The sequence below is a fragment of the Lepisma saccharinum genome, chromosome 8 (assembly GCF_977018435.1).
Source record: "Lepisma saccharinum chromosome 8, izLepSacc3.1, whole genome shotgun sequence".
Lineage (NCBI taxonomy): Eukaryota > Metazoa > Arthropoda > Insecta > Zygentoma > Lepismatidae > Lepisma > Lepisma saccharinum.
In genome coordinates this window covers 71,733,808-71,747,422 of record NC_139236.1, presented here as the reverse complement: position 1 = coordinate 71,747,422, position 13,615 = coordinate 71,733,808, and the positions used below count along the sequence as shown (strand labels likewise).

The 13,615-nt window shown below is 41.5% G+C and overlaps 1 protein-coding gene across 1 annotated transcript in view; it reads left to right on the top strand.

Moving 5' to 3' along the window:
* Positions 1 to 11,433, top strand: part of LOC145991542 (transient receptor potential cation channel subfamily M member-like 2) — a 45,679-nt gene extending 34,246 nt beyond the window's left edge. Inside the window, exons 17-20 of the mRNA XM_083127568.1 lie at positions 9,125 to 9,254; positions 9,532 to 9,582; positions 10,427 to 10,517; positions 11,053 to 11,433. Coding sequence (XP_082983694.1) covers positions 9,125 to 9,254; positions 9,532 to 9,582; positions 10,427 to 10,517; positions 11,053 to 11,217 — 437 coding nt within the window. The 3' untranslated portion in view covers positions 11,218 to 11,433. The remainder of the gene's footprint in view (positions 1 to 9,124; positions 9,255 to 9,531; positions 9,583 to 10,426; positions 10,518 to 11,052) is intronic.
* Positions 11,434 to 13,615: the final 2,182 nt, after the last annotated feature.

Here is a 13,615-nt window from a genome sequence, read left to right as displayed (position 1 = left end):
AGCACAAATTAACTTGCTTTCCCTGAAAATAACTCCAAGTCACAATTATATGTGCAAACAAACCACAAAAACATCAAAAAATCGATGTTTTTGGACAAAAGACAATCGGTCTCACAGCACCAGAGCCATCTGGTGAGAGTCAGTGGAACTAGCCCTGACTAGACTGCCATCTATTGGGCTTCTCAAGGTACTTGATGAAGGCAAGTAACCCAAGGTGCTGTGAACCAATCAGATGGCCTCATGGGCGTGGCTACCAGACAATGAGTCTGAGATAGCTTTTAACATGAGAGGAAGCCATCTTGATTTCACCTTTGTGTTGAGATTTAGTACAGTTGACATCGCTCCAAGTTTTGGGCCTGAGTAGGCCAGTGGATAGAGGACAATGGAGTAGCCATGGTACTCCCAGCATGTGAAATATCTACTAAGTGCTTGGAAATAGTCCAGTAGTGTATAATATGAACGAATTACAGCACTTAAAGTGCCTTAAAGTGCATGGAACTAATATCCATGAAAATTCGGAAATTTTCAAAACCACATGGTGAGGACAATGAGCCTTCAGGAAACCATGGTGCCTTGTATCCAAAGGCATCCATGATTATTCGGCCCATCCTTTGTCATACAGCTCCCTGAAACAGTTCATGTGCAAGCCAATACCCATATGTATTAAGATACCACTATATTTTTAGTGCAAAATCACAGAAATCCCCCCATTTATAGTTGGAGTGATAAGTGTTTATCGCCAGGCCCATGTGTGATGTGATGTAGGCAGAATATGTAAGTACCATGTTTTTGTTACCCATTTGTTGGTTCCATATGTAAAATCAAACCTATAAGTTTGTGCAGTGCTTGTATATAGTTAAAAGTGATAATACCCGGAATATTAAATGTGTCTTTCCAACATCTTGATTTATCAATTCATATTTGGGCGGGTAAGTCCGGGAAGCGTATTTCTCGCTCCGGAATAACTAGGCTGAAAGTCCCTATGATAAACCAGCAATCATTCCTCGGAATGGATGCTGGTCTACTGGGGACATCCTCCATGTTAATGGTCACTGGAGGACAGCGTAGAGCTGCACGGGATGGGTGCGTCCAGGTTGCATAGCAGGGTAGTTTCGTAGGTTCAATCAAGCCCAAAGTGGGTGAGTAGGTTAGGTTCACCTATCCTATTGTTCGGCAACGTAACCTGGAGGCACGTATCCCTGGACCAGCCGCGTAGACGAAGCCATTCAACTCCTGAATCTATCGTCTGTCTTTTGTCTCTCGCGCGGATCGCAAGATTATGAGACTCAATACCGGCACTCCCCAAATATGAATACCAGATCAAGGTCGCTGGAACGGCCAGCAGGTCGTGGATTCCCACCCAACGGTAGTGCAAGCACCAGTAGTAACCCCCAACTTGACCTCATTGTGGCAATGCTCCAGGAGCAAGCGAAAGTCTCTGAAAAGGTTAGTCAGAAACTTGAGGCACAGGGTCAGAAAATTGATGCTCAGGGTAGAGAATTTGCCAAGGCATCGGCCGAAGTAAATAAGAAACTTGAAGCCGTAAGGACGGAATTCCAGGCCAGACTGGACTCCATCCACAATGCCACCACGAAGACCTCAGAATTGTTAACTAAACAAGTAGCGACCAATACCAATAGGATAAATCAGATAGAGATCCAATGTAATGACTTAGAGTCAAGGTTAGAAAGGGATTTTACACAAGTGTCAGGCCAGATTTCGCAACTGAGGGAACTCGTTGGCGAAGTGCAAGGCGGTGACAATCAGACCACCACAGCTCAAATTCTAGGGAGGTTAGATGCCCTAGAAAACATATGCAGAGAGCTCACTTGCAGTGACCACATGGTCACGATCGAGAACAGGGTTCTCGAGCAAGTGAGGACGGAAATGCCGAACTGTCAGGCGGAAGGCCGCAGATCGCATGAATGCATTTCCGAGGGCCAAGTCACTGAGCAGCGCACCTCCTCACAACAAAGGGTTGGTGAGGAGCAGCTGCCAGCAGAACAAGGGTCTGACAATGCAAGCCTGATGAGGATTCTTGCTTGCCTGGAAGGGATGGAGAGACGAATAACTCAGTCCGTCCTTCCGATGATGTCAGCTACCAAGCCCGTCTCACCTGCACGGAATGTGTCTGTCTACCATGCCTTGCACAAAGCCAAACGACGACCTAAGGGTTATGAAAGCTCTGACCACCCACTTGGTAACTCCCCGGAATCCAATTCCGAAAGCTCGGACGCCGAAATCCGCAGCCAGAGGAGGAGGAACAAGAGCAAACCTAGGGTTAGGTTTGCTGATCTCAAACAGCTCCCAACCTTTAACGGGCAGGGGAACAATTTGGCCTCAGATTTTGTGCAGGAGTTTGAGAGAGATCTCACTCTCCTGGAGGTAGATTTGGCGGATGCCCTCCAAATAATCTCGTTCTGTCTACGGGACGAGGCAGGGCAGTGGTACGAGAGGAACGAACGAAAGTTCAAGTCCTACTCGGATTTTAAAAGACAGTTCCTCTCATATTTCCAAGGGGATGGGTGGAGAGCTTCTTCCCTTGCGAAGGCTCTCAACGAAAGGTACAACCCATCCCAGCACAGATCAGTGCACAAATATATCTGGCGCCAAGTCAAAATGATTAGGCTTGCGTTGCCAGAAATCGCCGACAACCAGGTTTTCACCCACGTTGTGCAACAGCTGCCGCGCAGCTTGAAGGACCAGTTAATCCTGGCTCCCTTCGTCTCTCTTCAGAGGTGGCCAACTCCATACTTCGGTATGAGAGTGTGCAAGTGCCACAATATCCTGAGAGGGAAGTTGCAAGGCCAGCACGACCCAATTATGGGAAAACCACGACTCGCATTAACCGGACCTATGTGAGTCGTGATCAGGGTGAAGCGAGCGGTTCGTCCAAAAAGGAGGACGCTCACATGTGCAAATCTGCGAGGGGCTCCCGGCCTAAGGAGTACCCAAACAGAAAGGCAGACCGGAGAAAGGGTGGAACGTCCCAGCGTAAGAGTTCCGCCAGCTCACACGGGTCTTCCGAGCATCTCGCTGAGGTGCATCCAAATGTGCACAACCAGGGAAACTAGGTAGGCAACGTCCTGACGTGGGGAAGGGCGATGCCAAACCTAAACCTGTCCCACAATGTTCAGATTCATGCAAGCACACTCCACTGATAAACCAATATCAGGAAGTGGGTGATTCAATGTTGTCACGTCTTGCGCAAAGAAAATTCGGGTATCCTGTCCAAAGAGACAGTGATGGTAATTACCACATCGGACTTTGCATATCTGGACAAACCTCAGCGCAGTTGCTCAGTGCTTTGAGAAGGGAAAAGTGTGTTCATAAAAATGTGTTATTAATGGTATCCACAAATGATATGCTCCGAGGGAAGGACACCAACCAGGTGTTCCGGAACCTCCAGGATATCATTTACACCCTAAAGAGGAAAGGTGCTCAGAAGGTCATTGTTCTGACTCCTCCACCAGTTCCCAGGTTAGCCAATGAGAACCGACACAGGTTCTGGGCATGTATGACTCATTGATTGCAAAAATATTATCCCTTGATGATAATAGCAATGTAAGGGTTCTGGATTCCTCATCGAAATTTGTGCACAAGGGCCAAGAAATGAACATGTCGCTGTTCGAAGAAACCATGGGTTACGGTCAAAACATGAGACCCGACCTGGTTCACTTCAGCCCACGAGGTATGGATGCCATACTCAATGCACTCGATGAGGTAAAATGGTTCACCAAACCAGGTCACACACCCAAGGGTAAACAAATGGAATCTCAACAGAGTGAGATGAATGCCATTCTGCCCTATGAGCAACCCTCGGGAAACTAGCCTGTGCTATTCTCGCTGGGGGTGATGGTGGCCAAGGTGTAACAATTCCTACTCGGATAGTAAGCATAGAATTTCATACTGAGGAAACTCATTGATTTATATTTTTGTACAATTTTTACTTCCTCAAAGAATCATAGTAGACAAGGGTCCCCAGTTAGGGCCAAGCAATTCACTCAGGAACCCAATTAGGGAACACTTTCATATTCCTACAGGTGAACAAACCGAATGGGATCAGCAATTGTTCATGGCTGTATCCCGGACGGCCGAAAGGCGAAACAAAGCCAACAATAAGGTAAATGAGTCACAGCAAAACAGAACTGTGATCAAAGTGTACGACTTAGTTTTTCTTAAATCCTATCTCCAAAGCAAAGCTCTAGAGGGACAGACCCACAAATTGTTCCACACCTTCTTCGGTCCATTAGTTTGTAGTGATCAGGTGACAGATAACATATTTAATCTTGTTCATTGTGTTAGCGGTAAGAGCCTACCCAACCAACATGTCAATAACATGAAGTTGTGGAGGTGTAGCTATAAGGTGTATAGTCATTACATTGAGAAGCACAGACTACTACATCCGGTGTTAGCATCAAGAGTACCTCAAAGAAGTTAATTCAAGCCAAGGGGCCTCTGAATTCAACGAGGACTCAACCTCAATCCCGACGGGGTGCAGCCGTTTCCCTACGACTTGCTTTGTCTGTTGGTAAGACAAGTAACTGCGCACAAATGGCTCCACCCTCGTACCCTTGTGATACTTCCCCATGGAAACTGTAGATGTCTGCTCGTCAGCTCTACGTTTCTTCCTAAACCCGATATCAGTAGGACCTAGGAGAGAAGTACGCGACGGTACGGCTCCTGCGCTATAGTATTAGTCGCATAAGAGGTATTGGTATCCCTCTAGCGCATCCAGGGTAAGACGCATGGATAGGAGTGTACAACAGGTACAAGATGAGGAGAAAAAGCTACACATTTCTCGAACACTAGTATTAATATATGTTAAAGGTCAGAGGTTTTGTGGATGAGGCTCTGTCGGGTCTGTGACATTCACCCATTTGTACATAGGGTAGAAAATTTTTTGTCAAGATCATGTGAGGGATTATTTTATCATTGTATGCAAAAGTCAATTTCAGTGTTGTATACAAAATATTATTTCATTGTTGTGTACGAAAGTATTATTTCAGTATTATATGCCAAGGCAATTTCATTGTGGTATAAAGGGTAATTTCATTGTTGTCTACCCAGACCATTTCTTTGTGGGACACAAAAGTGAGTCCAACCGTCATATAGAGATTTATTTCCCTATGAGTACAAATCTATGCTAGATCACTCACTACCAATCAAGCGAAATATTGTTTAGCAATCATTGGGTATTTGCACTACCGATGGGTTAGGTTCGACCAAACCAGGGTTAGCAGTAATAGAAATATGCGAGCACCCCCAAACATATAGGGTTGTTTATGAGGAACAACCCAAAAACCAACAAGGGTAAGGTCAAAGCCTGCGTGTGAAGTGGGGCCAGTGAGTACATCACTCCAACTCCCCCTCAGTGTCACCACAAAACCCCGGAGCAAACACACAAAAGTGCATGGTGTCATAGGCAGCAGCAGACCCCCAAGCATATTATACCAGGAACTAGAGACAATCTTTTCAGCGTTCCAGCAATATGGGGAAGCAGGGAGTGTGTCAGGGGTTCGTAATCGAACATTGACATCCAGAAACGAACCACCATGACAATCCTACAGACTTCACAAAATGAGTGCATTCCACAGATTGTACACAATCCCAAGGGGCAGCCAGGTCGAAGCATTGCTCGGCCAATCGAGCAACAAAAACATTTGATGGCAACGCAAAGTGCACAAAGCCAGGCGACAGCGATCTCCACCTAAGGAGATATTGAAGAACAATTGTGAGGTGATCAAATATGGACAACATACCAAGGTGTATGGTGAACATTTTTTGAAGGTACTGCACCCTCAAGTGAATGAGGGGCAGAGACATTAGATACGTACCTAAAAACTACTAAGCAGCTCAGTTCGAATACAAAAACTGTATTCAGTGCGGCAAAAAGCAGACATTATAACATGAATAACTAAAATCATTTATTGAAAACTTTTAAGTGTGTGTTATATTAACCATGTATATACCGTCTAGGAAATCGTTCGATATATCGAACAGAACAGTATCTCAAACATATATCCAAGTGACGGGCAAGAATAATTGCAAATTTATTTTCTTTCATGTATATGTTCTTTTCGGACCAGCGTGGTCATAACAATTCAGTGTGTATATAAATATTTTGTGTATGTATTTGGGTATAGTGTAGTAAAGGGTAAAGAAAAATGATCCGCTTCACGTATCCTTTTTCTTTTCCCGAGGGCCCGGGATATGTATAACCAACCAAAGGTTGGGTATACATCCCCAATACATACAGGCAGCACTCCCCTCCAACCAAAGTACAAGGCCAATTCAATCCAGGTAAAATTAATAGGAATAGACATTCCCAGATATGTTAAGATTAACAGAAATTAGGCCTAATTAGTAAAAGTATGATAAAACATCAAAATATTAAGTAAATAATAAGCCCCAGACCAAAATTCATTGGTTATCAAAAAGACAACCTTTGTGGATAAGCAGAATTCAGAGAGCACATGTTGCTTTTCATGCAAATTTTTTATTAATACAGATATTTTCAGGATAACATTTGTGCAAGCACAAATTAACTTGCTTTCCCTGAAAATAACTCCAAGTCACAATTATATGTGCAAACAAACCACAAAAACATCAAAAAATCGATGTTTTTGGACAAAAGACAATCGGTCTCACAGCACCAGAGCCATCTGGTGAGAGTCAGTGGAACTAGCCCTGACTAGACTGCCATCTATTGGGCTTCTCAAGGTACTTGATGAAGGCAAGTAACCCAAGGTGCTGTGAACCAATCAGATGGCCTCATGGGCGTGGCTACCAGACAATGAGTCTGAGATAGCTTTTAACATGAGAGGAAGCCATCTTGATTTCACCTTTGTGTTGAGATTTAGTACAGTTGACATCGCTCCAAGTTTTGGGCCTGAGTAGGCCAGTGGATAGAGGACAATGGAGTAGCCATGGTACTCCCAACATGTGAAATATCTACTAAGTGCTTGGAAATAGTCCAGTAGTGTATAATATGAACGAATTACAGCACTTAAAGTGCCTTAAAGTGCATGGAACTAATATCCATGAAAATTCGGAAATTTTCAAAACCACATGGTGAGGACAATGAGCCTTCAGGAAACCATTGTGCCTTGTATCCAAAGGCATCCATGATTATTCGGCCCATCCTTTGTCATACAGCTCCCTGAAACAGTTCATGTGCAAGCCAATACCCATATGTATTAAGATACCGCTATATTTTTAGTGCAAAATCACAGAAATCCCCCCATTTATAGTTGGAGTGATAAGTGTTTATCGCCAGGCCCATGTGTGATGTGATGTAGGCAGAATATGTAAGTACCATGTTTTTGTTACCCATTTGTTGGTTCCATATGTAAAATCAAACCTATAAGTTTGTCCAGTGCTTGTATATAGTTAAAAGTGATAATACCCGGAATATTAAATGTGTCTTTCCAACATCTTGATTTATCAATTCATATTTGGGCGGGTAAGTCCGGGAAGCGTACTTCTCGCTCCGGAATAACTAGGCTGAAAGTCCCTATGATAAACCAGCAATCATTCCTCGGAATGGATGCTGGTCTACTGGGGACATCCTCCATGTTAATGGTCACTGGAGGACAGCGTAGAGCTGCACGGGGATGGGTGCGTCCAGGTTGCATAGCAGGGTAGTTTCGTAGGTTCAATCAAGCCCAAAGTGGGTGAGTAGGTTAGGTTCACCTATCCTATTGTTCGGCAACGTAACCTGGAGGCACGTATCCCTGGACCAGCCACGTAGACAAAGCCATTCAACTCCTGAATCTATCATCTGTGTTTTGTCTCTCGCGCGGATCGCACTACCTACATATAAAATTGGGGGGAAATTGAAGGGGGGGCATTGCACGAAATTTGCTTTTGAAGTTAGTCATTTTTTCTTCTAAAAAAATACATGAAAATATACATAGTAGTTAATACAATAATCTGAAACCTTATTTAAATGAAAGTTTACACTATTTTGAACAAAAGAAAAGAAACTTGAAGTTTCTACGGCAAACCTGAGGGAAGATACCATCATTTATAACCTAATGCGTGTCATTCAAAGTGGAGCTGCAAGTGGCGTACACGGACATTATAAAAAGCGCATAACTTCTGAACCCCTTGACCAATCTAAAAAAAATTGTCATTTTTGTAATCAGCATTAAAAATTCTATAAGTATACCGAATTTCATCAAAATCGGGGAAGGTGGGTGACATTTTCACAAAATTCTGGATGATTTGACATGGAATGACCCATACAGAGAAGGATCAAAAAGTAAGGAGTAGTGTTCATAGGGATCAAAGAAATTGGGTAGACAATCTGTCTCAGTAGGCGGAGAAGCAGCAAAAAAGAGGAATCTTAAAGAACTATACAACATCACAAAAGTTCTGTCAAGGAAACAGATGCAGAGAAAGCGACCAGTGAGAAGTAAAGATGGTATACCCTCCTTACAAATATTGAGGACCAACTGAAATGTTGGAAGGAGCACTTCTCTGCAATCCTTAATCCCTCTGTAGATGCTCAGATAGACCAGAGGGAAGAGGAAAATGAAAATGATGGTGATGTTGACCACAGTGTAAGAATTAGGACTGATGCTCCAACAGTAGGAGAAATTAAACAGGCTCTGAAAGAGATAATGATAATGTCCGTCATTCTTGTAGAAATCCATTTACCACAAACAAATGAGAAACTTCTACCTCAAAGTTATCCAAAACATGTTACATTTGATGTAAATTTAAGACACAATTTATGTGCATTATACGTTCAGTCTTTGCAAAAAGCAAAATTCCATAATTTTTCCCCCATATTAGTTTTTTCCACCTTGGTCCTCTTAAAAATGTGAAATCGATGTTCTACTGTATTAATTATACCCCCTTTTGAATATTATTTCCTCAAGGGATGTTACTGAAGATAAAATATCAACAATAATCAAGTGCTCGTAGTCGAAGATTCATTTTGTACAATGACAAAACCATGCTGTTATACAGAAGATTTAAGAAATAAGTTGTTGTTCTGTTTATGCATTGGTCTGATTTCGATTCGGATATGCCTACTTGGTCAGGTTTGTTTAAAAGATTTCAGATTTATTGTGTATGGATAAGAATGGAACAATGTACTTTCTCTCTTCAATAGCCCTTCAGCAGCCTCCAGGCTTTCAGTCCCTAGATGCCTTTGAAAAGGAGTGCATGGCACTAGAAGTAGCTGAGGCAGAATCGAAGAAGAGCGGGGACGTGGACCAAAGACTGAAGCAAATTGAAAGCAGGTTAGCAACTGTTACATCAATATTTTTAAGCACTTTTGCTTTGAGTTTTTGTTTTAAGACCACTTTATGCATAGGCAGGCTAATCGGGGCTGGACCCACAGTTTAAAGTGCTATCTGAACAACTGTGCCCCCTTCACCAGGTATCGAACCCGGGACCCCATGATTACAAGGTGATGATATTACCACTACATCATCCGGGAGGCCCTTCAGCACTTTTGCGGCATAACAACTCATATTTTTTACAATATCACTAACCAATATTTTATTTTCATTGTAGGTTAGAAGAAATATGCAAGTTTCTGGATCTGAGTGAAGATTCTGAGATATGGTAAGCATGGCATGTTGTAACAATCTGATTATTATATATTCCTGAATGGTACATCATGAAAGCTCAAGCTGTGGTGATTTAGGCAGTAGGATATCTGGCTGCCACATGGGGGCCCCAGGTTCAATTCCCAGGCATAAGTAAGTTCACGTGGGAATTTTTCCATTACTATCCTTGCATGGAGCGACTCTGAGTTCACCGAACCTCTAATAAATGGGTGCCTGAGAGAAAAAAAAAAAGGAGTGGAAAGTCAGACAGAGCATGATGATGATCACACCACCTCCACAATTGGCCTTCTCCTTCAACGTTGTCCTGATATGTCTTCAAGGCATGTTGCAATATGCAGGGGGTTATTTATGTAATTGAAAGTACTTACAAATATCAAAGTAAATAACTCATTTTGAGCCTACATGTAGAGGAGTCCCATATTGATGTAAATCTTCACACCTTTTTCCTTCATGTCTTGTGAAGACTACAATATGTCTTGAAAATGTGAACAGAATTTGGTATTTGCATTTTTACCAGAAATAAATGCAATAAACACATTTAGCTAGTTCTACTATATTATTGTTACTTTACGTTGCATTTTGGGGGTGGGTTTATATTAAAGAAAATAATTTAACTCAAATTAATGAGAGAACTTCAAAAAAAAATATATACATGCTTTGCCCACGATTTGCTAGCAGCCAAACCAAGATGTCAAAACTATGCGATAATAAATGCAATAGTACCACCAGGTTGAATGTATTCCTAAAAGTTAATGAATCAGTTCAGAAACGTCAAAACGTGTGTTCCTGTTTGACAAATCTTAATGAACAAAATTTGTTTATTTCGTTTTTTTTTCCAGGGATAATGAGTTAGTTGCAGAGAATGAACCAGCCTCAAACAAAACTAGTTCTGATGACAAGATGGACAGTTCTTTGCTGGAAAATAAGACGGTAAGATTTAATTTTGTTTTCACCCCCATCAAACGGTCATGCCATGTACAGGAGCAACTTTTGAATTCACCTATTGATTTCAGCAACTCACAGTCACAATCACAGTCTTCTGTGAATCGTGAAAGTGAGTTGTCAAAATCGATAGGCGAATCCCCCCCCTCAAAAGCTGCATGGAATTATGTGCATATGTGTTTTGCCAGTGCGAACATGGCATACAAATATAACTGAAGTTGTTTGTGGTCACGTGCAACTTTTGTCACACAAAGAGGAACTGAATTCCACTCCCCACTCAACTTTACAGTTTATAAACAGGGGTTCTGGCATACCACGAAAATAATCAAACCAACTGGGTCACTATGCATGAAATCATTTTATTGCTGGTAAATCCTGGAAAAGCAACAAATTGTCGGCAATATTTCAACAGTTGGTTTTTGGTTGCCAAAATATATTTTGAGCAAAGCATTTTGCAAAGCTCAAGCTGAATCATGTATTAGCATTGCTTGTACCATATTTTTATTCAAAATTTATTTTCTAGGATGTTGTTGACAAGAGTCCTCCACCAGTTGCAAAACTACTACAGCAGACGGTGAAACTGCAAATGAATTCCATTGTGGAAAAACTGCAGGACATTTCAGAATACTCTCAAAGGCAACAATCACAGATAGAGGAACTGATGAAAATCATACAAAGCAAAAACTGAGTGTGCTTTGCAAGAATTTTCTCAAATCACGCAATACAATAAGTAAAGTTGAAATAAATAAGAAGTGTTAGTTTCTTTTGTACACTTGCAAACCTTACTGTGTAATTATTACATAATTTTTGTACATAAAAAGGGTATTTTCTATGCAGTTTTAATTCAGACTAAAACTGTAATGGTGAAATGTCAAAAGTTACAATAATGTATATAAAATAAAAAATCTTACCAGTTTTTCTTTTATTGCTTTCTTGCTGGCAATATAAAATATAATCCTTAATGATATTGGACCATTCTTCCTTAGTATTAACAAGCAACTTACAGGTAGGAAAAGTTGGAAAGAACACTTATTAGCAGACAATATAAGTTGTTAGTACAGTCAACTCTCGATTCAACGACCTTTCACAGTTCCCGGGAAAAGAGTCGTTATTTCGAAGGGGTCGTTATTGGAATTTGCACCAATTTTCAGCTTAAAGGGAGCTCAAACGGACACAAAGATGCCTAGGAGATGGTAACATCATTTATCCTGGTAGTTATACAACCTGTTATGCACAGGATGCGTGTTTTGAGAAGGAAAATAGAACATGAAAAAGTTTTCACAAAAGAGAATTTAAATAATGTTACTTTGTTTCAATTGTGCACAGTCGTTGCTTTTCCAGGAAATTCTTACAATTCTAGTTCATGAGAAACCCGTTTCCACTGAGACCTATGGAAAGGAAAACAATCTCTCGCTTATTGCAAGCAAAACTCGAAGAATCTTGACACCAGTCAGACTGGTGCCAGCAAAAGTCGGGAGATAATCGGGCAGAATGAATGTTGGATTTTATACCTGTCTAGTGGAGCATTGTCTGTTACAAGATTAACTGGTAAGATTAGATCTCTCGGAAGAAACAACACAACCTCTCTAGGTACCAGACAAAAAAAATAAAGGCAGGGCTGTAATTTTCATTCTGGTTCGGCTGTGTAAAATACATCGTAAAAAAAAAAAAGTCACTTTTCTTTGCTTCAACCAACTTCATTCACCCTCCCCCCTTCCCCATTCAAGGGAGCAGTCCAAACTCCTTCCTTGACTTGCATTGTAATCCAGTGTGAAAAAGGAAATGCGCAACTTGCAATCTATTTTCACCCAATGGGTATTGTAGGACAGGTCATTAAACAAGGTGGCAGTTGATAATCATTCCGGTTTGGAATTGAATTTCACTTTAAACTGTATATTTAGTCCCGATTAGCGTTTAGGAGTATTCTCGATGTCAAACACCCATCCCTCCAAACGTTTTCCCCTTGAATAATGTCTTTTTAATCAGTCTCAGCGACCATTCCTACATTGAACACACTTTTTTTTTCCCTCCACATGAATGGTTCTGAAGAAAGGTAAATTAAATTTACAGTTGTGCCGAAGGCGCAGAACATGAAGTTATTTTAACTGTTGTTTTGCTTTCTGGAGATCAAATTTCAAATCAAAACAGCTTTGCCAGATTCAAAACAATAATTCAAAACAATAACTTTTTCCTTCCTGCTGGATGAGTCATCGCTGTTATCGGCAAGCAGGAGCTTTGCAGACGCTAGACAAAACACTGGCGCCAGCTGCATGGTAAAAACAATTAGACCAGATGGAAGTTCGAGCAACAGGTGGGGGAAGAGAAAAGTCCCAGCATTTTAAAGATAACGCAAGAGGAACTTTTAACAGCAGTGTAAAGAAGAAAGAAATGACCCTTGGTTAACGTTTTACCACCCAACAGACAATAATACGGGCAATATTTCCTATGAAGACAACAGCATTAAAAAAAATATATAAATAAATAAATTTAAAAAAAACAACTGAATTCTGCAATTATCAACATTCCCGTGCACACCAGTGGCGGAGAATGAGCTGGGGAAAGGGGGGGGTCACTTTTTTTTTTACTTGTTCTATGGTTTTTGTTGGTTTTCAAGAATATATCCAGAACTGGTTACCCCATTTTAGACATCAAAGGAAAGGAGAGGGACGGGTCCTTTTCCACAGTCGCCTGTAATCAGCCCGCATCAGCAAGAAAATCCTGGCTGAAACAATCTGCATCGCACCCCCCCTCCCCCCTATGTTTCCTGACAGGAAAAGAGGGAGAAGTCAGTAAGCCAACGGAACACTTTTTTGGCAGATATTACGACATCGACACAATTAGGAAAACATATGAAGCGGGAAACGGGAGTTATGATGCATGTAAGATCGAAGTAAACTTTTGTGGAAACCTGGATGACAACGCATTAAGCGGGTTGACGATCTTTAGTTCACCTATGTGGTTTTGATTATCTCTAACAGTTTCGCTTTTTTATGAAGTGTTGCAGGGAACAAAGAACACATTTTGAATGAAAGCAGTTACCGGAAGTTGTCGGCTACAAGGCCGAGAGTTGCTCACTCACGGGAACC